The following is a 24,898-nucleotide window of genomic DNA, read 5'->3' on the forward strand; positions in this document are numbered from 1 at the left end:
CCAGGGAATTCCCTCAGCTTATTTTCTTATCATGTCTGTTCTCATATAAATGCAGAAAGTGAGGGATCTCCTTGTCAAGTTTCCTGAACTTTTTTCCATCATTTAAATTTTCCAAAGTAGTATTCATTGTACGGATATGCCATAATTTGTCTATTCAGACACTAGTTGATGAACATTTGGTTTACTTTCAGTTTAGGGCTATTATAAATAATGCTGCTACAAATATTTAGTAGAAGAATTTTGTTGAAATGTGCCTTCAGTTCCCTTGGATACATATCTAGAAGTGGGACTGCTGGGTTGAATATATGTTTAACTTTATAAGAAACTGCCAAATAGTTTTTCAACATGGCTACCCTGAAAAACCACAGCAATGTCTGTGAATTCTAATTGCTCCACATCCTAATCAACACTTGGTTTCACTGGCATTTTTAATTATAGTCATTGTAGCCAGTGATTTGTAGTATCTCACTGTCATTGTAATTTCTGTTTCCCTAATGACCAATGGTAATTTAAACAAGGTCACAGGATACATGGTAAATATACCAAAAAACCTGCAATTCTATATATTAGCAATACAGAACTAGGAACTGAAATTCTAAAACAATATTATTTACCAATAGGATCAAAAAATTTACTTAAAGATAAATCTAATATGTCCAAGAGCAATCAAACTCCCCGAAAGACTTTTAATAGAAATTAATAATCTGATTCTAAAATGTACTGGGAAATTCAAAAGATCTAGAATATTAAAGTAGTTCTGAGCAAGAGGAACAAAGCCAGAGGACTTACTCTGATTTCAAGACTTATTATAAAGTGACAATAACCAAGACAGTGTGGTCAGCCATCTGGATTTTGGATGAAAAGGAATTTATCATAATTAACAACAATTCTAAGAGAATTAATTTTAATAATAAAGGCTTACAATGGTAGAGGAAAGGTAGTTTAACTTTTGAACTATTTTTTTACCTAAATTCCTGTAGTTTATGGAGTGTCTATCTTATGATCTAAGACTTAATTACACATAATGTACTATCTGCTAAATTTTTCTGCTGTTTCATCTTCTTAACTAGACTGCAAGTTCCTTGAATTCAGGGATCATAGATAATTCTTTGGTAACTTTAGTGCTTCCCTATGGCATATGCTTGATTGAAGCATTTAAAACTTTTGCTGAATATACCACAACATCATAAAATTGCCATAAATAGGTTCCCCCCAAAATCCAATCTCATAAAAATACAGAGCCATCTTATTCCTAAGATGAATGAAATGACTAATGTGAGCCTATGCTGCTATCCAAGGGGTCCAGCGGTAGTCATGAACTGAATCCCCAGATCCTGGCTGCAGCCTGGGGTTACCTGGTGGCAACTGGCCACACCAGCTTAGATATCAACATGATGGTTCTTGGTGCTACAGCTGACTGATAACTTTCACAACAGTAGCAGTGATTCTGGAAAATCCCTTTTAGTTGATACCTATTTTGTTGGACCAATCCAGTTAAACTGTGCAAAGAGAATACTGGAGACTGAAGAATCTACCCCGCCCCCCACAAACTACCTCCCTCCATTTAAGAACCAGTGTTAGAGGAATTCCCTGGGAATCCAATGGTTAGGGCCCCATGCTTCCACTGTAAGAGTTGGATCCCTGGTTGGGAAACTAAGACCTTGTATGCCATGTGGTGCACCCAGGAGGAAAAAAAAAAAAAAAAAGAACCAAGAACCAATGTTAGGCAGAAGACTAAATTCATACTATATCTGAATTTGCATCATCACGGGATTTTACTGTAACCTACTAATAAGTAGTTGATAAAGTAATAAATAAATGAATAGCAACGACCCAAAATTGTTAAAAATTACTGAACTGCTTTTCCTACCTGATGTACCAACAATTCAGCCACTTCTACATGATTATTAAGGGCGGCCAGATGCAAGGCAGTATAGCCATCATCTTTCTTCTCATCCACAATCCACGGTCTTGGTAATTTAGACAGTAAAACACGCATTGCACTGAAAGTCAAATTTACATTAATTTAATATTTAATTAAATATTTTATTATTTTCTTTAGAAAAAAATATTCAAAAGAAACTTTTAAAATCAAATGAAATTATTCCCTTTAAAGAAAATTATGCCCTTAGAAACAAACAGAAATTCAAAATTTCTAAATCTCAAATACACAGTCTTTTGATATTGTAAGAAGTAAACAAATTATTGCTGTTTGGAGAATAGAATCAAAATAGAATGGGAGTGCTACAAAAGGGAAACATTATGAGAGGGAAAAAAGCCAAAGGTAAAAGAAATATACCCTAATAAGGATATATGTCAGCCTTGTGGAATCTCTTAGGTTCAACTGGAATAGTATATATTAATGAAAGAGTTAATAAAGAACAACTAGGTAACGACAGCTAAGTAGGAAAAATAGTGATAATTAAGACAAATTTTAGGTAGTGGGCAGACTACCATGAACTTTGCAGATATGTCATTTAGCAGCACTAAATCCAGTTGATGTCAAATACACACAAAATGGTCACTATAATCTAATATTTAAAATTTAATATATGGTAACAAAGTACCTCCAAAGCCAAAAAAGACAAAGTTATCCTAAAGAGCACCAAAGATTAAACCATAAAAGATCAGGGGAATTAATTATCAAGAAATCATGCTTCGTAAAGAAAAAGCTAGCTTACACCCCAAAAAGGAAAATAAAATCACAAGCAACTTTTCTTAACATAAAGGTTTTGTGTGGAAAACTCATAATTTGGAAAAAATCTCTTAATATATCTATCCACTAATTGTTTTTTTTAAAGACTGAGACCCAAGATAACTGTTCCTATAAAGAGTACTGTGCGTAGCTCAGATAACATTGATACATGCATTAGATATAGAATCTTCCCCCACACCTAAAAAAGGCAGTAAATACAAAAAAGAAAAGCTTTTAAAAATGTGTCAATAGAGTATAAAAGGGCAAGAAATAATAGTAACATACATACTGGGATAGTCTTTCCTAAGGGGATACACACGAGAGAAAAGTTTGAAATAAAGAAATGTTATAAACGTATGGAGAAACAGTCTGAAGATGCAGAATAAGAATGTGTGTAAATGAAACTATAAGTCTCTAAAATAATGTTAGACTAAGGCCTAACATGACCCAGAACACGTTTCCTTAATGGCAATGGTCTATGAATCCAACGTAAGAAGTCTAAGATGTCTGAGAACAGGTTTTTGAGGATCCAAGAATCTCCAAAATTGTACTCAAATCTGGAAGTTTATAGCTTTATCAGATTTTTAAACAGGTTTATGACCCAACGTGTACTGAGAATCAAAACTTAATGACCACCTTCAGTGGTTGCCATTGAAGTTAATTACACTGTTCATAGATGACAGACTTCCTTGGAAATCTATGGAAAGCTGCGAGCCATTTTCTCCCAGAAAGAAAATCTCCCACATAAAAATCTTTACATACAATTTTGAGGGAGTCCAAAACCCCTAAGTTCCATTCATGGACCTCATACAAAGCTAAAGACTCCTGTTTTAGTTCATTTTCAGTAATTATAAGGATTCTATACCTCCTCATTCAGTGGATTAAAATATTAGAAATTATGTAGATTTTGACTCAAATTCTTAGTGGGGAAAAGTACTGGTACAACAATATACTACTGAGTGTTTGGATTTGGCATAATCATGATGCTAACACCATATACTACCTTACACACTTGACCATGTGAGAAACAGAATTTATAGTTTTATGATTCTCTGGCAGAGTTTTGAAGATGCAAGTATTAAATCATGTGAAAAAAGTTTTATTAAAGACAAAAGGTAATCATTAAAAATAATAAGATAAACACATTATTGATACAAAGAAAAATGGTGCTATAACTGTGTTTAGAAAAATGGTGGTAAAAGAGGATATTAATAGTTTTCACTTACTTATTCTTCCTTCTTACATTTGTAAGTGAACAAGGTAGGGAAAGCTGAGGTCCCTCAGAAAGAAGAGTCAATGGCTCAGAAAGTTATTAAAGCGTTTAAAAAGAAATAGAGGGAATTCCCTGGCAGTCCAGTGGTTAGGACTCAGCACTTTCACTGCTGGGGCCCAGGTTTGACACCTGGTTGGGGAACTAAGATCCAACAAGCTGCGCAGCACAGCCAAAAAAAATAAGTTAAATTAAAATTAAAATAAACAGATATGTATGTATTCTTGAAAGCCTACTGTTTCCCTGCACTCTCAATACTTTGTGTCTTTCTGCTTTTTCCCCTCTTAGTACAGTATATATAACTGAACTGTCAGAACAAGGGAAAGGCAGTACGAGGCTGCTGTTGGCAGTGACAAAAAAAACCCTAGTCCCTTCTAGATCACACTCTATGAAGTATATCAAATCCTAATACTCAAATGCAAAATTCAAGATTTTCAAGGAGCAAGTTTTTATTTCAAAATAAATCTATTCTGTTAGTCTCACTGACATAAATATTGTAAATTACACTATAGAATAACCATATCAAAATATCTTTTTTTCTCACGCTCCTGAAACATTAAAAAATATATCATTACAAACAAAAATTGGAAGAAACTGAATTAATCCAAATGCCTTATTTTGAACTGATTAAATTATTATAATACTAGCAACATATTTTAAAGAGAAATGGTAATTTTTTTCTTTAAGAACTTTTATTGAGATACAACTGACATACAATAAACTGCATATATTTAAAGCATACAATTTGATAATTTTTTTCTTATTCGTAATGTACGTATGGCAATCCCAATCTCCCAGTTCATCCCACCCTAACACTCCCTGCTTTCTCCACTTGGTGAAATGGTAATTTTTGATTTCCCATAGAAACAGCGTTATATTGGCAAACAACTAGACATTAGGTAATAAAGTAAAACAAACGGATAACTAGAGCAAAAGAGATTTTTATAAGAGAAGATCCAGAAGTCAAATTAGGATGATAGATAGATAGACAGATAGATAGATAAATAGATAGATAGATAGATAGATAGATAGATAGATAGATAGATAGGCAGACAGACAGATAGGTAGGTAGGTAGGTAGGTAGATAATAGAGAAATCACCAGGATGGAATTATAATTAAAAAGATGAAAATTATAACTTTTTCTGGAAAATAATGATTGGGTAAAAAGTGAAGAAATGGTTTGTACAAAGCCTGGAGAAAGAATGGAAAAAAAATGCGTCAGTGTATCACCAGCATCACACATGGAAAAAGCCCCCTGACAAGCAACCCCAGTATTCTAATTTACCCTCCCGCAGAAATCAGGAGAATGCTATCAGTTTCCAGTACATCGTCATATGCAAAGTCATCACAGGTTGATGACACGGTCAGTTACGATCATCTAACCAGTTGTCTCGCTCACCAATTTCCAATTTTAACTTAGCTTTTCTAGTAGATTTCTTTCTTCCCACTGCAGGGGAAAAATAATCTACTGATCAGCTGGTATAAGTACTACAATTCACTTAGCAATATTTCTTTCTGTAAATAGTAATTTGGCAGTCTTTATTAATGTTAATTAGTGTTAGTCATCTCTATGGACCTATAAAGCCAAGGTCCATACTTGGGCCCTGTGAAGCCCCAACTAAACACTCACCTGTAACAGCTCTATCTCATATCTCAAACTGAACAAATACCAAAACTTCCACAGAAATCTCTGTAAAATATCATAAGATTGCTGTAAGAATTAAATGAGATAATGTAGGTAAAACATTTTAGCACAGAGTCTAAAACTCTCCACTATATTAGTGCTATTATAGTTCTAAGATTACAGACCTATAAAACACACATTACAAATTTCCCTTTCTCCTTCCCAAGAATTCCTCCTGTATTTTTGATTTTGGTTATTCTTACTACCACTTAACCAGCCACCTAAGACTGAACCTGGGAGTCATTCTAGACCCTTTTCTCCCTTCTTACTCCTGCACTCAATTTGTTCTGTTGATTTTCCCTTTTAAAACTAAACTATTCTTTCCCAGGGGCCCCGATATTCTTTATACAGGCTTTCATTACCTTTTCTCTGAACATGTGTAACAGCCCCCTTCTAAATCTATCCTCTGTACCCCTCCCACACAAATCTAATCATTTCACAATTTTCACAAATTCAAAATTATCAGCATTCAAATTAAATAGGCTCCCTTTAAAATAACAAAATCTTTTTAATATATGATTAGTCTTGATAAAATTTATTCTGAAATATATTTTTAATATACTTTTAAAAGAATATTAGACTAAACTTATTATTTTGTTGGTAACTTAATTATAACAAAATCAACTCCTGACTAAATGGCTTAAGTTGTGAAGAAATATTGCAGATACCCCCAAATCAAAATTAATGCAAAAGGTAGGACTTCCCTGGTGGCGCAGTGGTTATGAATCCGCCTGCCAATGCAGGGGACACGGGTTCGAGCCCTGCTCTGGGAAGATCCCACATGCTGCGGAGCAACTAAGCCTGTGCGCCACAACTACTGAGCCTGCACTCCAGAGCCCGTGAGCCACAACTATTGAGGCCATATGCCACAACTACTGAAGCCCACGCACCTAGAGCCTGTGCTCCACAACAAGAGATGCCACCGCAATGAGGAGCCTGTGCACCACAATGAAGAGTAGGCCCCGCTCGACACAAGTAGAGAAAGCCCATGTGCAGCAACGAAGACCCAATGCAGCCAATAAACAAATAAAAAATGAATAAATAAATTTATTTTAAAAATTAATGCAAAAGGCAATGGTTGACTAGCCTGGAGTGAGCAAATTAATTTTTGTTTTTGCTGTTTTTAAATAAACTTTTTATTTTAGAACCATTGCAGAGTTACAGAGAATTGTGAAGATACTGCAGAGAGTTCCTCACCCTACATTAGTATGGTACATTTGTTACAATTTATGAACCAGCACTGACTGTTACTAACTAAAGTCTGTCCTTCATTCCAATTTCCTTGATTCTATTTCATGTCCTTTTTCTGTTCCGGAAAACCACATTACATTTACTTGTCATGGCTCCTTATGCTCCCCTTGGCTATGACAGTTTCTTAGACTGTCCTTGTTTTTGATGATGTGGACAGTGTTGAGGAATACTAATCAGTTATTCTGTAGAATGTCCCTCAGTTGGAATGTCCCTCTGATGTTTTCCCATGATTACACTGGGGTGATGAGTTTTGAAGAAGGTCTCAAAGGTACTTGAGACCTTCGTCACATCACATCAAGGATGCACACTATCAACATGACTTATTACTGTCAATTTTAACCTTGATCATCTGGCTGAGGCAGCGTTTGTCATGTTTCTCTGCCATAAAGTTACTCTTTTTCCCCTTTTCTATACTACAGAATACTAAACTATATCACATACTCTTTGGAAAGAAGTCACTATGCACAGCCTACACTTAACGAGTGGACAGTTATGCTCCACTTTCTTGAAGGTGGAATATCTACACAAATTATTCAGAATTCTTCTACACTGGAGATCTGGGGTAGATTAATTTTAACAGAGACTTATAACCCTCTCATCTTAATTAGAAAGCTGTTAATTAATGTTCATCCCTGATCTTCCCCCCAGAAAAAGCAAATAAACAAAAACAAATAATACAACGCCTCAAGAAAAGAGCCAATCTTTGGGCCCTCACGTCCAGAGCAGCTCTGAGTGGTCTGTCTCCTTTCTTCCCATGGGGTAGACAATCTGAGGAACCCACAATACAGCCACAAAGGTCAGCTGTTCCCCACAGCACCTTAGTTAATTAAGTGGATTCTGTTGTTATGTTGCAAGAACTGAGGCCCATAGAGTTGCCAGGATAAGGATGTTACCAGCTCAATAAATCAATAATTTTACTAAGCCAACAGACTCGCACTTGTGGAGCACAGTATGAGATGTGAAGATACTTCCCCTAACGTTCCAACACTCTTCTTTATTTCTCAATTTGGTTGTTTTCCAAAAGGTTAAGGACATGGATGGTTTAAGGATAAGATCTTACTACCAGTTAGGCAGGCATTTGTGAATACTGCCAAAGAAGCATTAAGTTCCGGAACAACTAATAGTGGTGCCTACCATAATCCCTGGCACATGGTAATACTCAAACGTTTGCTGAACAAATAAGTTCTAAGAAGCAGAGGGGACAAGCAGCTGTCTGCATGGCATGTAACAGTCAAATGGCACTAGGTCCATTTTTAGGACCTGCCATGCTTTGCAATCTTTCTTCAGAGATGGGGCAACATTTTCCCAAATAAACCATAGTAGCTAAACTGGCCCTACATATTAGTATTACTTAATGTAAATAGACATCAGAATGGCACTACAGCATATACTAGGTGTTCAATAAAGGCTTGTTGAGTTAATGAACACTCCCTCAAATATAGTTTAAACATGTGAGTCCAGAACCCATAAAGGAAGTAGAAGTTCTGTGGGGCATGCTAAAAGCAGATTAGTATGTAACAGTCTGAACACATTTTTTACATTTTTATTCAATACACACCCCTATCTAAATGGATGGAGAAAAGAAGTCTAAGACCGTATATACCAAAATGCTATCTGTGATAATCACTTTAGTAAATGAGTATGGATAGTTGTTATTTTCTTTCATCTATTTATAGTGACAGACATGACTCAAATGTTTTTTAATTCTTTTTTTGGAGTGCTTTAATTTTCTTCCCACAAACTCTTTTCTTGATACCATAATTAAAAGGTTCATTAATTTAGTTTAAATTCATTAACTAGAAATTTGGTAATACAGCAGAATTTAGCTCAAAATGAGAGAGATATGCAGTGACAATACAGGCTGCAGGAGAGTTGAATAGGTGAGTACTTGATCATTCCTAAAATAAGACAAACAAAATGATCTCTTCTATGATGTAAGCCAGGGAAGCCCATTTTACTTATCTTTATATCCGCTTTGTGCACCCAGTATTAGGTGCTCAAAGTTTAGCTGAGTGGAACAAAAGAAGAAACGATCAAATGAACAATCATCTTTCTGAGCATACTGGAGCAAGAATGCTCAACATGCTACATTTTTGGTACATGTTCCAGTCCCCAAGAGTCCATTCCCTAACTGCTTGTACTCTTATAAACCAGAGAACAGCAGGCACAGTGGTGAAGATCTCAGTCTGAAGCCAAACTACCTGGGCTCACATTCTGGCACCAGCAAACTAAACGGCTAGAGACTGGAGCAGGTTACTTACCTTCTATGCCTCAGTTTCTTCATCTATAAAATGTGAGATCCTATTTCAGAGGATTGTTATGAAAATTTTAAAGGGCTTAGAAGAGTGCCTGGCCCTCATACACTATATAATTGTTTGCTTGGTTTGGGGCCGTGGTGGGGGGGCACTTTTACTGCTACAAAATGGTCAGCAAATATGGGGTAATTTAGAAACCCGAAAATTAACCTATCTTACACTCTGAGATGTGTCATCGTATCACAATGTGTCTAAAATTATTTCAATATCTAGAAAAGCTGGCTCTTTAAAACTGCCAAATATCTACAGGAGTATTCTTTATGTCACTGTTTTAAAATAGTCATCCAAAAAAATTAAACTGCTGTTATTAAATGCCAAAGACAAAAAGGACAATCAAGGACAAATTTCCCTTGTAGGAGAATGAACTCATTAAAGTGATAATGGTTTTTCTTGATTCTTAACTAAATCAATACTTAAGAGACTATATTTGAATTAAGAACAAGGTACAGTTGGCTTCTCTTGGGCCTTCTTAGGTTTCTAAGATCTTAAATTGTGTCTCCATAGGTTTGTGGAATTCGATATTATATTTTTTTCTCCTTGGTTAAAAAATAAACTTCAGTATTAAAATTTATGGTAAATATGCTATTAAATTTTAGAGCAAAAGTATTCTTCCTCTGCGACATACACTATGTAGCAAAGTTACAGACTGGTTAATGACTATTTAAGTCTGTAGTAAAGTGTGAAATGATCACACCTAAATGCTATTTCAGAAAAGTAAAGCAGAATGGCAATGTAGAAGGGAGAAAAAAGCTACTTCACATTTAAAAATAAAATAGAACTTAACGCACTTTAATAGTTATATAAGTATATATAGTTTCAATATAAAAATACACAATTACTCAGAAGCATTCTAGATCTGTTTCTCACCTAAGCACTACAAAAAAATTTACTAAAATTGACACAATTAAAAGTTTTAAGTAGCATGTCTAAGATTTCCTTTACACATTACTCCTTTCTTCCTTAGTGATCTCTCTCCACCTTCAATATATAGGTTCTACTTACCATTTTTACAAATTTGCCATTTGAATATTATTTATTAAATTTTTAAAAAATGTATTAGCAACAACTAGCTCTAAAGATAACACTACAAAAATCTCTTCAGGCTTTTAGCTATGTGAAATAACATTATCCTGATTTTTTTACCAATAAAAAAATCATGTTACAAAATATATTTTGGTAGCAGAGGGATTTTACTTGTTCCATATCTGTCTAAAGACTGTCTTGCTACTAGGCAGGGTAATATTTTTCCTCTTTCTTTTTTTCTCTGCAGTGCTTCTAAGTTTAGTGACAGCCACATCAGGCTTTCCTAGTCTCAGCGCAAGCTCAGTGAAAATCTGGGATGTGTAAGTGGAAACATGAGAGACCGCTTTATTTGGCAGTGCTTTTTAAAAAAAAAAAAAAAAAGGGCAGGACAAATGGCAAGGCAGTGTTTGGACCGCAGGATGAACAATCAATAGGCAGAAAACAAGATAGAGGCTTCCTCAGCTTCTGGATCGACAATCGACAGCTGAGAGACTATTTTTTGCTATGGTTGACTAAATATGGTCAGGGAAGAGAGAGGCACAAGAGAGCCTGTTTGCCTGGGAGTGCATGTTTCAAATGCTTAGCTGCCTATAAAGCTGTAACAGTTCAGCCTGTGGCTACTGAGGGAAGAATATAAGTTAACCTCTGTAGTGACCATGTGGAAGTCCCGACCTTGCTTGCAGACTTGACCTCTGGATATGACAAGGTAGCTTCAATACAGATCTACCATTTAATCCTGGAAACTAAAAACAAACCAAAAAATTCTCACAGCAAGAAAGATGCAGAATATTTCCTGAGAAGTCAGAAGACCCCAATGTATTCTGGTGGGCAAAGGAAACAGGGTGAATGTTTACAGTTATTTGGGGGGAGTGAGGTATGTTTTGGTTTTTGTTGGGTTTTTATGTCTTTTTTAGATTATAAAATTAACCTCCTCTGCAACTTTTTCCCCAGTTCTGAAGCATTCCATCTGAGAAACAAGTGAGGTTCATTTTTTTGGCTGTTGTAGCAACCTTCCTCGGTTGCTTAACTTTCTGTACAGCAGATACAAGGTGCTCATATCTGTGCAATACTAGTAATATGACATTCCAAATCAAATGGCCAACGCTGAGTCAATTTTATTATAGTTTGGTGGTTTTTTTTCCCCCTTAAACATAAGAGAAGGGAGAGGGAAAAGATGGCGGATTTATTTTTGTTTGTTCATTTGTTTTTCAAATTGATCTTAAAAGGTGAGGTTTTGTGTTCACTGATACTTCCCCCTTCACCCGGCTCAGGAAAAGAAGCGCTGATTCAGCAAACAGAATGAAGAAACAATCAAGATGAGATGGCTGCTGCTGATGTGACTCTCTAGGTCATTATCTCTCTTCCTGCTGCTAATGCTGCATGACACTAAGCTTACAGGTAACACAGCACCACAGGCCTGTACTTTTAAGGATGCTTATGACTTTCTGCATGTTTACCTATTATTGACTCGATACATGTTTTTGTTGTTAGATTAAATTCTATCTGGGAACAGTCTAGTTTCACAGTTCAAGCAGAGAGCTTATGTAGTGTAAAAAGGAACGTTGTTCAAATATCATGAAAGGTAACTCTTGATCTCAAACTTGTACAAATCTATTCCTCTTGTTTACATTATTAAAGAGTTAGTCTTTACTGTTTCAGATTAAATGGTGACTTTGCATCCTTAGTAAATCGCATCCTGCTTCCAAACTATACTATGTTTTAAAAACTATTAACTATTTCAGGTTTAGTCAACCAAGAAACTTGGTAGATCACAAAATACTTTTTAATGCCCACTCTAACACTTGGACACAAAAATAAATCAGAATGTACGGTACAACTCTAATGCTGCATTGCTGAAATTGCTGTAGTACTGGGCTATCTACTGCTACATTCTGATTTGCTCTCTATGAGCTGCACTAGCTTTTTATCACAGGCTGCAGAAATTCTACTTTCCATGTCTTTTTTCCCCCTCCTTTCTCAAATCTGAAAATTTCTTACAGTTTTCTTTTAAACTAACCTTTTAATACCACAATAATAAAAGGCAACTCACTGACTATAATTTCTTTTCATGCTAAATGATCAAGTTAAAACTCAGCTGCTCAGAGGCTAATAACTTTCAGTTCTTTTACGTGGGACTTTGGAAAAGTTGACTGTTCTGGTACTTATTCTTTATATTAAAAAAAAAAATCAAAGACTCAAAACAACTCAACTCACCAAAATTAGATATTAATTCACCTATCTAAATTCATATTTAAGTTAAATGGGAGCAACAAAGTACAAAATTCAGGTAACTAATAAAAAGAAAGGAACAACAAAGAAGTTTTCAAATGTCCATGAGTTCTTATCTGTGACCTTAAAAAAAACTAACAAAAAAATCATCATCTTTAAAAATTCAGTTCATTCACACTCTAAAAAGATGTAGTTTTTCTCCTTGTCTTTTTAACTTTAGAGTCAATATCACAAGTAGTACTAATTGGCTAATTGTTAAGTTTTTAGTACAATAATTTAGCTTGTAAAAATAATCTGCACCAAATTAATTATTGTCTACTTGCAGGATCTAGAAGCAAACTACAAAATAAGAAGAAATTTGCTCTGAAGACTATGAAGAAACACTAGGCTGATCGTACCAATTTCTGAAATAATATACTCTGTAAATCCCCACTGATTCTAAGGATCTCTTGCAAAAAGAACCCAACCAGGACAAAGTTCAACATATAACTGGTCAATATTTAGAAGTATATGTCCATCAAGAACAAGGAACCATGAATGGCACTAATGCCATGCTTCAGGTAAATCTGTTATAAAGTTTAGTCTTTGATACTCTCTGCAAATGATCTACCATTGCTCTCCATCAGTAAGCTGAATGTTTTACTAACAAATGGGAAAATAAAACATTTCATGTTTTTACAGCTAACAACTTAGTAATACCTACTCAGAGTACATACTTCTTTATGTACCCATATGAACATACAATGCTATGGAATGTAAAGAAGTATGTATTTTTGGTAGGCAATAAACCACCAAGAGGGATCTAGACTGAAGCTATGTGAATGACCTTCATATGGTAAATTAACCTAATATCAAAGAGATGACCTTTGGCAATACTAACACCAAAAAAATGTACCTACTACTTACAGATGGAAACTAAATGTTACTAAGATTTATATTTTGTGAAGCAAAAAAGTTTTACTGAAGTAGATTTAAAATTACCATGAAATTCCTTTTAAATCTTTTAAATTAAACATACATTTTACATTTTTTAATTAAGTATTCACATGATTAAAATTTGAATACAAAAGAGAAAACAGTATTACTAGTATAAAACAATGACGGATACACATGACCTATTTTCTGTCTCCACACTTTGATCTTAATTTAAATGTATCATATGAGTAGGGTTGACTGATTTAACAAAAGCTGACTTCATTTGCATTTCAACAGCTATTCTTCATATTTTGATATATTCATAATTTGATAATATTAGAGGAATTTCTGAAGCAAGTTTTGTTGTTTTAGGTTTTCTTTTTCAAAGCTATAGACATAGTTATAATTTTAAAAGACTACCTTTCAAGTAAAATTCTACTCTAAAAGAAAAAAAAAGAGTCCTTGTCCTTCTCCCTAATCCAATCTCCACTTTCAGTGCTATGTAAGTACTCAGAATGAATCAAGACATAAGATTTATTCATAAAAAATGACAAAATTCTGGGCAATAGCTATAAATCAACAGGGCACACTGGCCACAGACTACCAAATATTTAAAATAAATTATTATCTATATTACCCTTGAATTTGCTTTCTCTAAAGAGGGCACATAAAATGAAAACACCATAGTCAAGAAACCAATTTATACAGAAAGAATAACCATTTTTTATTGATACTATGCAATTACAATTCAATTTTTTATAAACATTATAGACCTACTATTTATAGTATGCTAGAGATATTAAAATACTTTTTTGTATTTTATGTAAAATTTATTTTGTATACTATATATTTATATATGAATAAAAAATTATAAATGATAAAGTTCTTAGCAACAATTTATAAGTAGTACCTATTTTAAGCTACTATAATAGACTTTGAAAAAAGAAATACTAATATTCATATATTCTAATCATTTCTTACTAAAAGTTTTATTTTGACTAGAATATTCAGACGTGTCAACATGTCTAAATTTTTTGTGTCACAGTTAATAGAAATGGCTATAAGGTTATCCATGAATTGTTAATTTTTCTCTCTGTTTAATAAGACAACTAGCTAATTGTCAAAAGATGATTTTCATTTTATCAGCAGATTATAAAGAATGAGAGAATGATTCTATTCGATATGGTAGCAAATAAATTATTGAATATTTATTGTAAATTACAAAAAGTTCATAATTTTTAAATTTCAGTTTAAAAGAAAAAATCAGTTCAAAGCTTAACTCACTCAAGAATAGCCCTTCTTTCTGATCATCCACTAACAGAATGGCAATGCTTCATATTCCACTTATAAAGTTCAACTGTACATGCCCTAAATATACCTCAAAAGTAGAGATTCCTCTATAAGGCTACTCAAAGGGTATTACTAAACCCATGTTTTATAATAAACAATTATATTCATCATTCTATAGGTATAAACATTTTTAATAATTATTTTAAAACATCCCAGCAACTAAGAATCTCACTGCTACAATATTAAGAGTATATAATTCCTAGAAAATAAAATGACAGCATCTGTTATTCATCTGAAAAAGTAAAATTATACACTGATTCTAGTGCTTACAAGTTTAACTTAATATATCTAAGAGTATTTTCAATCACTCTAAAATGTCACATCTATCACTTAGATCAGCTGTTCATTTTTAACTGAGTACATATTAAACTCTGGGCATCTGCTGACACTGGTGTAACAAACATTTCAACTGTCTCTCTGACAGGGATAACAGATGCTGACATTATCAAATGCTGTACTATTTTTTTTCCATGGCCTCTCCTTGCCCCGATATGGCCAGTATATGAAACTGAACTGCCATCCAAAAGCACACTTGAGCAACTGGATCTGCTAAACAGCTCCCATATAACTAGTAAAAATAGAAGCCAGTTTTATTGCTATCTTCAGCACTTAAGTCCAGGCAATTTAACACCTGTTTCACTTCTATTAGAATAAATGATGGAAGTAATTGTAGTTACATTAATTTCGCCAGCAGCATGATACTCGTCAACCAACAGATGCAGAATATACTTAATATGAGAATTGTTTGAACATTGCCTGAATCAGTGTTGAACTTCTCCCAGTTTGGTTCAAAACAGTTAACTATTCATTTACTCTTTATATTTCACTGAGAGCACTTACCTCATAGGCAAACTATAACTGCTCAAACTTTTGTTTCAAACAAGTATTTTCAGAAGGCATCCCTTCCCAATAGTGAAATCCCTTTATAACAAAAATTTGCTCTACTGAGTTTTAATGATAGTTTTAATACTCAAATTCATGATTATTGCCAACAAGTCAATGTATTATTAAACTGATAATGAGAAGTTAATAGGCAATCTGTACCCAAAATGACAGAGAATTCAGTCAAGGAACTAGACCTTTAAAAGGGTTAAATTATTAACCTATGATTAGTAACACTACACAAGTAAAAAGAAAGAAAAATAAGCTATCATGCATGACAGTTCCTTTTAACACAAGTCTAAGCAATACACTGAATACACGTGTGATCTATTTATAAACCAAAGGGCAGAGGTACTTTCTTAAGGCCACTTATTCCTCCATCCCCTGTCAGCAACTTGCTGTTAGTCCTTAAGTAAAACACTAAAAAAAGCAGTGGCAGTAGAAAAGTATGACTAATAGTAGTCTTCCCTAACCTATTTTCCTTACTTATTTGGTTTACTGCCCAAAGTTAAATAGAAAACATTACTCTGATATACATCAAGGTCTATTTGCTCTTTTAAATGGTGTTGGTTTTGAAACAGGTTACTGTCTGTATTTAAAAATTAAGCAAAGGTGTTAAAAATAAAGATGTACACTGATAACTCCTCAATGCACTAACAATGTGTTAAAGGGTAAAGACTTCTGTGCAACTAGAGTAGGAAATAGTAGGAAAAGTGCCTTCAACAGTTTTACATTCAATGGCTGAAATACTGATATGAGCATCTCTTAACATCTGTGGAAGGATAATAACCATAATTTTACAAATAAAAGACACTGTAACTGTAATACTGTAACTGGGTCCTAAACTAGCAGCACTGCAATGCTTTGCTAGAGCTGGTAAAATGGAACCAAATCGCCTCTTCAATGGATTTGGTCCCCTTCAACCAGCTGTAGCTATGCATTGATTACTACAGGACAGCCAGCGTTTTCATTTATCAATATCAATCACGTCAACTAATTTCAACTTATTTAAATTACTCAGATTGTGGTTTAAATCAAATAATTTGTTACTGTTAATTCTACTTGGAAGATCCAAAATGGTAAATGTTTATATACAGCTTTACGAAAAATGTGTGGATGAAGTAAGGCTTTCAAATAAAATTATTTTATTCATTTATGGTCTCTTGGTATTAAATTTCTTATCCTTCAGAAAAGAAATGGCACTGAAATATAGACTATGCCACATAATTTAAAAAAACCAAAACTTTCTTCAAAGGAAGAAAATATCTGGGAAGGTCACCTGAAGCAGGAATACCACAGGGTGGACACACACATTTTTAAATTAAAGAAAAATATAACATTACATAAAATAAAACTCCAGAAATGCTGAGTCACTACCTTCCATATGATTAGCATTTAATTTTACTGCTAATTAACAGAACATAGATAGGTAGGGTGGAAAAGATGATGACAATGCAGGGCATCTTGTGGACAGACTTAAACAGTAAGTATCTAATTCTTCTGACCCTGAACCAAAAGACTTTAATCCTCAAAAAGGAAACAAAATACTGAGCATTGCTACCTTTTACTCATGTAGGTATTTCACCTTTCCAAACTTGTTTCCTCAGTTGTAAAATGAGGAGACTTTTTTTTAAAATTCTGAGTTAAAATAGTTTCCTCTGTCTTACAACATCACTAGTTAGTATCAGGAAAGAAAAGCTAATTTTCAGAATAAGAATTTTGATATAGAAAAAAAAAAACTAAAAACAACCAACTTACAATTACAACCAATATATAACTTGTGTTATCTTCTGATACTCTTTCAGGTACAATTAAAGTCACACTTTATCGGGCAATCTACAGTCACAACTGTATAAAATGTCCTAAGGAAATAGGGAAAAAGAAGTTGTGTACCTTTAACTAAAGCACCACTTTGAAGTTTTGTTGTTTCTTTTTCTTTTTTTATGTCACCTGATACTAATTATCTGGTTGGCGAAGTCACTGCTATAAATTTCCAGAAGAATTCTCAAGAATTAAAGAAAAAGTAGTATTTTTTTTCCTCCTTGTATAGGCTTAATATTATTAAATATACTATGCCTATTCTCAATAAAGCTAAATAATTCAAAATATTTAAAAGTTACTCAATTCCTAAACACTTTAATTTTCAGTCTATCTTAAACTTTATAACCTAAAAATATTATAACCTAAATTCCCTCAATAAAATCTTTTTGACCATTATAATTTGAAATAATTGCTCTCTGTGAAATCTTGACCACTTCTCTACAGAATTTATATTTTAATTGATTACATACTTTTTTCTTTTTGTAAATTTTATTTTTTTAAGCTCTTTATTGGAACATAACTGCTTTACACTCGTACCAGCTTTTGAGGTACACCAAAATGAATCAGCTGTATTTATACATATATCCCTATATCCCCTCCCTCCCACAACTCCCTCCTGCTCTCCCTGTCCTGGCCCTCTAAGGCATTACCCACCATCGAGTTGATCTCTTTGTTATACAGCAACTTCTCACTAGCTATCTATTTTACAGTTGGTAGTGTATATACGTCCATGCTACTCTCACTTCGTCCCAGCTTCCCCTTCGCCCCCTGCCCCCCCAACCCCATGTCCTCTAGTCCATTCTCTGCACCTGCATCCTTATTCTTTCCCTGTCACTGGGTTCATCAGTACCATTTTTTTTTTTTTTTTTTAAGATTCTGTATATATGAGTTAGCATACAGTATTTGTTTTTCTCTTTCTGGCTTCCTTCACTCTGTATGACAGACTCTAGGTCTACCCACATCATTACATATAGCTCCATCTCATCCCTTTTCATGGCTGAGTAATATTCCATTGTATATATATGCCACATCTTCTTTATCCATTCATCTGTTGATAGGCATTTAGGTTGTTTCCATGTCCTGGCTATTGTAAATAGTGCTGCAATGAACATTACGGTACATGTTTCTTTTTGGATTATGGTTTTCTCTGGGTATATGCCCAGGAGTGGGATTACTGGATCATATGGTAGTTCTATTTGTAGTTTTTTAAGGAACCTCCAAATTGTTTTCCATAGTGGCTGTACCAACTTACATTCCCACCAACAGTGCAGGAGAGTTCCCTTTTCTCCACACCCTCTCCAACATTTATTGTTTCTAGATTTTTTGATGATGGCCATTCTGATTGGTGTGAGGTGATACCTCATTGTGGCTTTGACTTGCATTTCTCTGATGATTAGTGATGTTGAGCATCTTTCCATGTTTCTTGGCCATCTGTATGTCTTCTTTGGAGAAATATCTATTTAGGTCTTCTGCCCATTTGTGGATTGGGTTATTTGCTTTTTCGGTATTAAGCTGCATGACCTGCTTGTATATTCTGGAGATTAATGCCTGATCCGTTGCTTCATTGGCAAGCATTTTCTCCCATTCTGAGGGTTGTCTTCTTGTCTTGTTTATGGTTTCTTTCACTGTGCAAAAGCTTTTACATTTCATGAGGTCCCATTTGTTTATTCTTGATTTTATTTCCATGATTCTAGGAGGTGGGTCCAAAAGGATCTTGCTTTGATGGATGTCATAGAGTGTTCTGCCTATGTTTTCCTCTAGGAGTTTTGTAGTGTCTGGCCTTCCATGTAGGTCTTTAATCCATTTGGAGTTTATTTTTGTGTATGGTGTTAGGAAGTGTTCTAATTTCATTCTTTTACATGTTGCTGTCCAATTTTCCCAGCACCACTTATTGAAGAGGCTGTCTTTTTTCCACTGTATATTCTTGCCTCCTTTGTCAAAGACAAGGTACCCATATGTGCATGGGTTTACCTCTGGGTTCTCTATTCTGTTCCATTGATCTTCCTTTCTATTTTTGTGCCAGGACCATACTCTCTTGATCATTGTGGCCTTGTAGTATAGTTTGAAGTCAGGAAGCCTAATTCCACCAACTTCATCTTTCCTTCTCAAGATTGCTTTGGCTATTTGGGGTCTTCTGCATTTCCATACAAATCGTAAGATTTCTTGTTCTAGTTCTGTTAAAAATGCCCTTGGTAATTTGATAGGGATTGCACTGAATCTGTAAATTGCTTTGGGTAGCATAGTCATTTTCACAATGTTGATTCTTCCAATCCAAGAACATGGTATGTCTCTCCATCTGTTTTTATCGCCTTTGATTTCTTTCATCAGTGTCTTATAGTTTTCTGCATATAGGTCTTTTGCCTCCTTAAGCAGGTTTATTCCTAGGTATTTTGTTCTTTTTGTTGCAATGGTAAATGGGAGAGTTTCCTTAATTTCTCTTTCTGCTCTTCCGTTGTTAGTGTATAGGAATGCAAGAGATTTCTGCGCATTAATTTTGTATCCTGCTACTTTACTAAATTCATCGATTAGTGCTAGCAGTTTTCTGGTGGAGTCTTTAGGGTTTTCTATGTATAATATTACATCATCTGCAAAGAGGGACAATTTTACTTCTTCTTTTCCAATTTGGATTCCTTTAATTTCTTTTTCTTCTCTGATTGCTGTGGCTAAAACTTCCAAAACTATGTTGAATAATAATGGTGAGGGTGGGAACCCTTGTCTTGTTCCTGTTCTTAGAGGGAATGCTTTCAGTTTTTCACCATTTACAACGATGTTGGCTTTTGGTTTCTCATATATGGCTTTTATTATGTTGAGGTAATTTCCTTCTATGCCCATTTTCTGGAGAGCTTTTATCATAAATGGATGTTGAATTCTGTCAAAAGCTTTTTCTGCATCTATTGAGATGATCATATGGTTTTTATCCTTCAATTTGTTGATATGATGTATCACACTGATTGATTTGCTGAAGAATCCTTGCATCCCAGGGATAAACCCCACTTGATCATGGTGTATGATCTTTTTAATGTGCTGTTGGATTCGGTTAGCTAGTATTTTATTGAGAATTTTTGCATCTATATTCATCAGTGATATTGGCCTGTAATTTTCCTTTTTTGTGACATCTTTGCCTGGTTTTTGTATCAGGGTGATGGTGGTCTTGTAGAATGAGTTTGGGAGTGTCCCTCCTTCTGCTTTATTTTGGAAGAGCTTGAGAAGGATAGGTGTTAGCTCTTCTCGAAATGTTTGATAGAATTTGCCTGTGAAGCCATCTGGCCCTGGGGTTTTGTTTGTTGGGAAATTTTTATTCACAGTCTCCATTTCTGTACTTGTGATTGGTCTGTTCATAGTTTCTATTTCTTCCTGGTTCAGTCTTGGAAGATTGTACTTTTCTAAGAATTTATCCATTTCTTCCAGGTTATCCAATTTATTGGCATATAGTTGCTTGTAGTAGTCTCTCATGATCTTTTGTATTTCTGCAGTGTCAGTTGTTTCTTCTTTTTCATTTCTAATTCTGTTGATGTGCATCTTCTTCCTTTCTTTCCTGATGAGTCTGGCTAATGGTTTATCAATTTTGTTTATCTTCTCAAAGAACCAACTTTTAGTTTCACTGATCTTTGCTATTGTTCCTTTCATTTCTTTTTCATTTATTTCTGATCTGATCTTTATGATTTCTTTCCTTCTGCTCACTTTGGGGTTTTTTTGATCTTCTTTCTCTAATTGTTTTAGGTGTAAGGTTAGGTTGTTTATTCGATATTTTTTCTTGTTTCTTGAGGTAAGACTGTATTGCTATAAACTTCCCTCTTAGAACTGCTTTTGCTGCGTCCCATAGGTTTTGGGTTGTTGTGTTTTCATTGTCATTTGTAGATATTTTTTGATTTCCTCTTTGATTTCTTTAGTGATTTCTTGGTTGTTTAATAGCATATTGTTTAGCCTCCATGTGTTTGTATTTTTTACGTTTTTTTTTTTCCTGTAATTGATATCTAGTCTCATGGCGTTGTGGTCAAAGAAGATGCTTGATATGACTTCAATTTTCTTGAATTTACAGAGGCTTGATTTGTGACCCAAGATGTGAGATCATATACTCTGGTGATATCTAACACTGTCCTGTCAAATTAAAACTAACATGTATTGAGTCCCCAGTATAGTCAAGGCATTATAGGAGATAAATATTTGCACCCACAATTTTAAAAGAAAGAACCATAAAAATGCACATACTAAGGGACAGCACAAAGCAGGTTATAAGTGCAACAAAACAAAAACACAGAACAAGGAAGTATAGGGCAAACAGAAAATAATTTCAATGATGAGATCTAGGAGCACTGGAAGAAAGTTGGTTAAGAAAAAGAAGGGGGATAGGGCATCTTAATGAAGGAAAATGCTTAATAAATGAGGGAAGAAAGCAGACAATTTGGGGGAGAGAGTACTATAATGTAGCTGAAGGGCAAGGTGGGCAGAGGCATTTTAATTAGGAGGAGATAAAGTTAGAAAGGCTCACTAAGCACAGGAAGTGGGCTTGGTATATTAATACATTCTTAGTTAAATCATTCACTGTCCACGAGTTCCAGTCTTGCCTCACATACAGACCATAATACGGAGAAAATAATATAAAGTAACTAAAAGCAATGATTCTAAAGTCAAATAGACCTTGTTCAAGTTACAACTGTTCCACTAGTCAGCTGCATGGTCTTGAATAAGTAAATTCATCTCTTTATAAGCCTCATATTCTTCATTTATAAAATGAGGATATTAACACCTGCTTCAAAAAGCTGTTTAAAGGATTAAATGAGAAAATGCATGTACACTACTTAGTAAAGGCCTGGCATGTGGTAAATGCTATCATTATCATCTTTTATTTGAAAGGCAGGGAACATATAATACTACTTTGTCTCCTTTATAATGCCAACATGTGAAGTGTTCAAATATTTGTAATTTAAAAAAACAAATCAAGACATAACCTAAAATACAGCCATTTTTTTCCTCCTAGATTATATACCCACTGTTATGGGTACCAACAACCAATCACAATAAAATCCTTTTGTTCTCTGTGCTCACCCTCTAGTGGTGATCCTGGGAAGCTTATAAAATAGCAAAAAATTAAAAGGAAACAACATGAGTTAAAAATGCATTATGGAACCGAAGAATAAGAATTCATGGTGTTTATAGTTAATAATACTGCATTATATATTTGCAAGCTGCTAAGAGAACAGATCTTAAAAGTTCTCACCACAAGAAAGAAAATTTTGGAACTATGGATGATAATGGATGTTAACTAGACTTACTGTGAAAATCACTTCACAATACATGCAAATAACAAACCATCATTTTGTAATACCTGATACTAACATAATGTTATATGTCAATTATATCTCAATTTTTTTAAAATTTAGGGTAAATTACCAAAGTATACATCTCCCTCAGTCAATATATGTAGGTTTGATTCAACTATAAACAGAAGACATCTAATGCAGGATTTTCTAAAATGCTTCTCAAGGTAAAGGTGTTCCAAAAACTTCATTCATAGAAAGTTCTAGGTTAAGCAAAGCTAAGCATTTTCCTTTTCTGTGAGACTTCACTGATCCTTTATGAATTCTATGACTTCCCAAAAGTCATTCTCAAACTTTAACCAGCAAGCACTTTTTTCAGTAAACCATCTATTACTATAACAATGATTGGATAACATCTATACTAAAAGTTTACAGCTAATTATATTATTAATAAGAAATCAGGTAACTTAATAGTTATTTAGTCACAAGTTTAAAAAAATAATTACCATGCAAATAAATAACATGGGGTTAGAGGACACCTGAGAATGACCTTGAAGAAACATAAATCTCCAAATGCAATAATGCATTTTAATTAAATCTTTAGAATATAAGCAAGTATTCCTGATATTTTATATCCATATTTAACATATATTTAAATAGTCGTTTCATAATACTTGTATTAGTTTAACCAAAAAAAATCATATAAAACTACTTAATGAAGTCATAATTTCCACAGACCTTAAAATGATTTAAAATATTAAAGTAAACCAAAATTATTTCCTCATAAGTGTCAGAAAAAGAGAACCACCAATAGGAAAATATTTTTAAATTGCATATAAAATAGTAAAAGGTGACACCTTTACCTGGGATTTCCTCTTAGTGCAGCATGGTGTAGAGCATTAAATCCATTATTATTTGTAATGGTAACATCCGCTCCAGCTTCCAGAAGAACTGCCAGGATATCATCACGTTTCTTACTTATTGCATCATGAAGAGGGGTATCACCTTCAGAATCCTTTTTTTTTTTTTAAAGTTTAAAGAGACTTTCATTAGTAGTTCTTCAATTAATCATTATATGTAACGTTAATACTTACAATGAACTACTAAACAAAGAAAGAAAAACAGAAGCCATATCCAACAACCATTAATAATACATGCTGTGTGTTAAATTTTAAAATGCAAGCAAGAAATATTAGCCTCATTATCGTAAAGATAGTCCTACTCAATCTGGATGGAAAATACAATAAACATGCTGTAGCTTTCCAAAGAAAATAAAAAATAAAATCAAAGAAGTACCCTCAAATATAATTTAGCAAATGACAAAATTCAATGAAGGGGAAAAGCTGCCCCCCAACCCCAACTCATTAGCTTACAATGGCCTGCTATACCACATTCCTACCATTAATTGTTATACCCTAAAATTCCATACCAAACCTACACCAGTCTTAGAGCCCCATGGTAATGAATTTAAAGTCAGTGGTTCTCCACAGAGGATTTTCAGGGCAGTGAAACTATTTTGTATGGTACTACAATGGTGGTTACACGTCATTATTCATTTGTCAAAACCCATAGAAGATACAACACTGAGTAAACCCTAACGCAAACTATGGACCTTGAGTGATAATGCTGTGTCAAGGTAGGTTCACTGATTTTAACGATTGCACCATTCTACTGGGGGACGTTGATACTGGAGGATGCTGTGCAAGTGTGGGGGCAGAGAGTATATGGGAACTCTGTACTTTCCACTCAATTCTGCTGTCAACCTAAAACTGTCCTGAAAATTAAAATAAAAACTTAAAATAATGATAATAAAGTCAGTGGTTCTCAACCTTAACTACGCTTTAGAATCTGTGAGGAGTTCTTAAAAATCCTGACATCCAGGCTGTTCTTCAGACCAACTACGCAAGAATCTCTGAGGGTGAGAGCCAGGCATCAAAAGTTTTTCAGAGCTCCCCAGATGACTATGTTGTGTAGTCACGGTTGAGAATCATTAATCTAAATGTTTTCAAAGGGCGGGAAGGTGACTAGTTAACTCAAAGTGAAGACAAATGAAAAAGAAAATTTGGCAGTCTCAGTCTACCTTTTTCTCACGCTGAATACTTTTTTCATTAATCAATGATTTAGCGTTAAGTTGTTATTCACTATCGGTCATCTGGATAAATGGATAATTTAGACCTTTTTCACTTCATAGTCATGAATACTAT

General features: G+C 34.2%; 1 protein-coding gene and 1 long non-coding RNA gene across 12 annotated transcripts in view; one reads left to right on the forward strand and one right to left on the reverse strand.

The window, feature by feature from the left end:
• Positions 1–24,898, reverse strand: part of MIB1 (MIB E3 ubiquitin protein ligase 1) — a 159,949-nt gene that overhangs the window by 68,050 nt on the left and 67,001 nt on the right. For all 3 annotated transcript variants that reach the window (XR_009047881.1, XR_009047882.1, XM_057698018.1), the window contains exons 12-13: positions 23,558–23,709; positions 1,871–2,003 (exon numbers count right to left, since the gene is read on the reverse strand). Coding sequence is in view for 1 of the 3 variants with exons in the window: in XM_057698018.1 (XP_057554001.1) it covers positions 1,871–2,003; positions 23,558–23,709 (285 nt within the window). In the remaining 2 variants the exon portion in view is untranslated. The remainder of the gene's footprint in view (positions 1–1,870; positions 2,004–23,557; positions 23,710–24,898) is intronic.
• LOC130830732 (uncharacterized) overlaps positions 10,802–24,898 on the forward strand; it is a 47,338-nt gene continuing 33,241 nt past the window's right edge. For 3 of the 9 annotated variants that reach the window (XR_009047883.1, XR_009047885.1, XR_009047884.1), the window contains exons 1-3: positions 10,804–11,113; positions 11,511–11,637; positions 12,794–13,028. This is a non-coding gene — a long non-coding RNA (uncharacterized LOC130830732). Of the gene's footprint in view, positions 11,114–11,510; positions 11,638–12,793; positions 13,029–17,420; positions 17,493–24,898 lie in introns of those variants that run through there. The other 6 variants (XR_009047891.1, XR_009047889.1, XR_009047886.1 and 3 more) reach the window with 6 other exon arrangements.

Source organism: Hippopotamus amphibius, chromosome 11 (genome assembly GCF_030028045.1).
Source record: "Hippopotamus amphibius kiboko isolate mHipAmp2 chromosome 11, mHipAmp2.hap2, whole genome shotgun sequence".
Taxonomy (NCBI): domain Eukaryota; kingdom Metazoa; phylum Chordata; class Mammalia; order Artiodactyla; family Hippopotamidae; genus Hippopotamus; species Hippopotamus amphibius.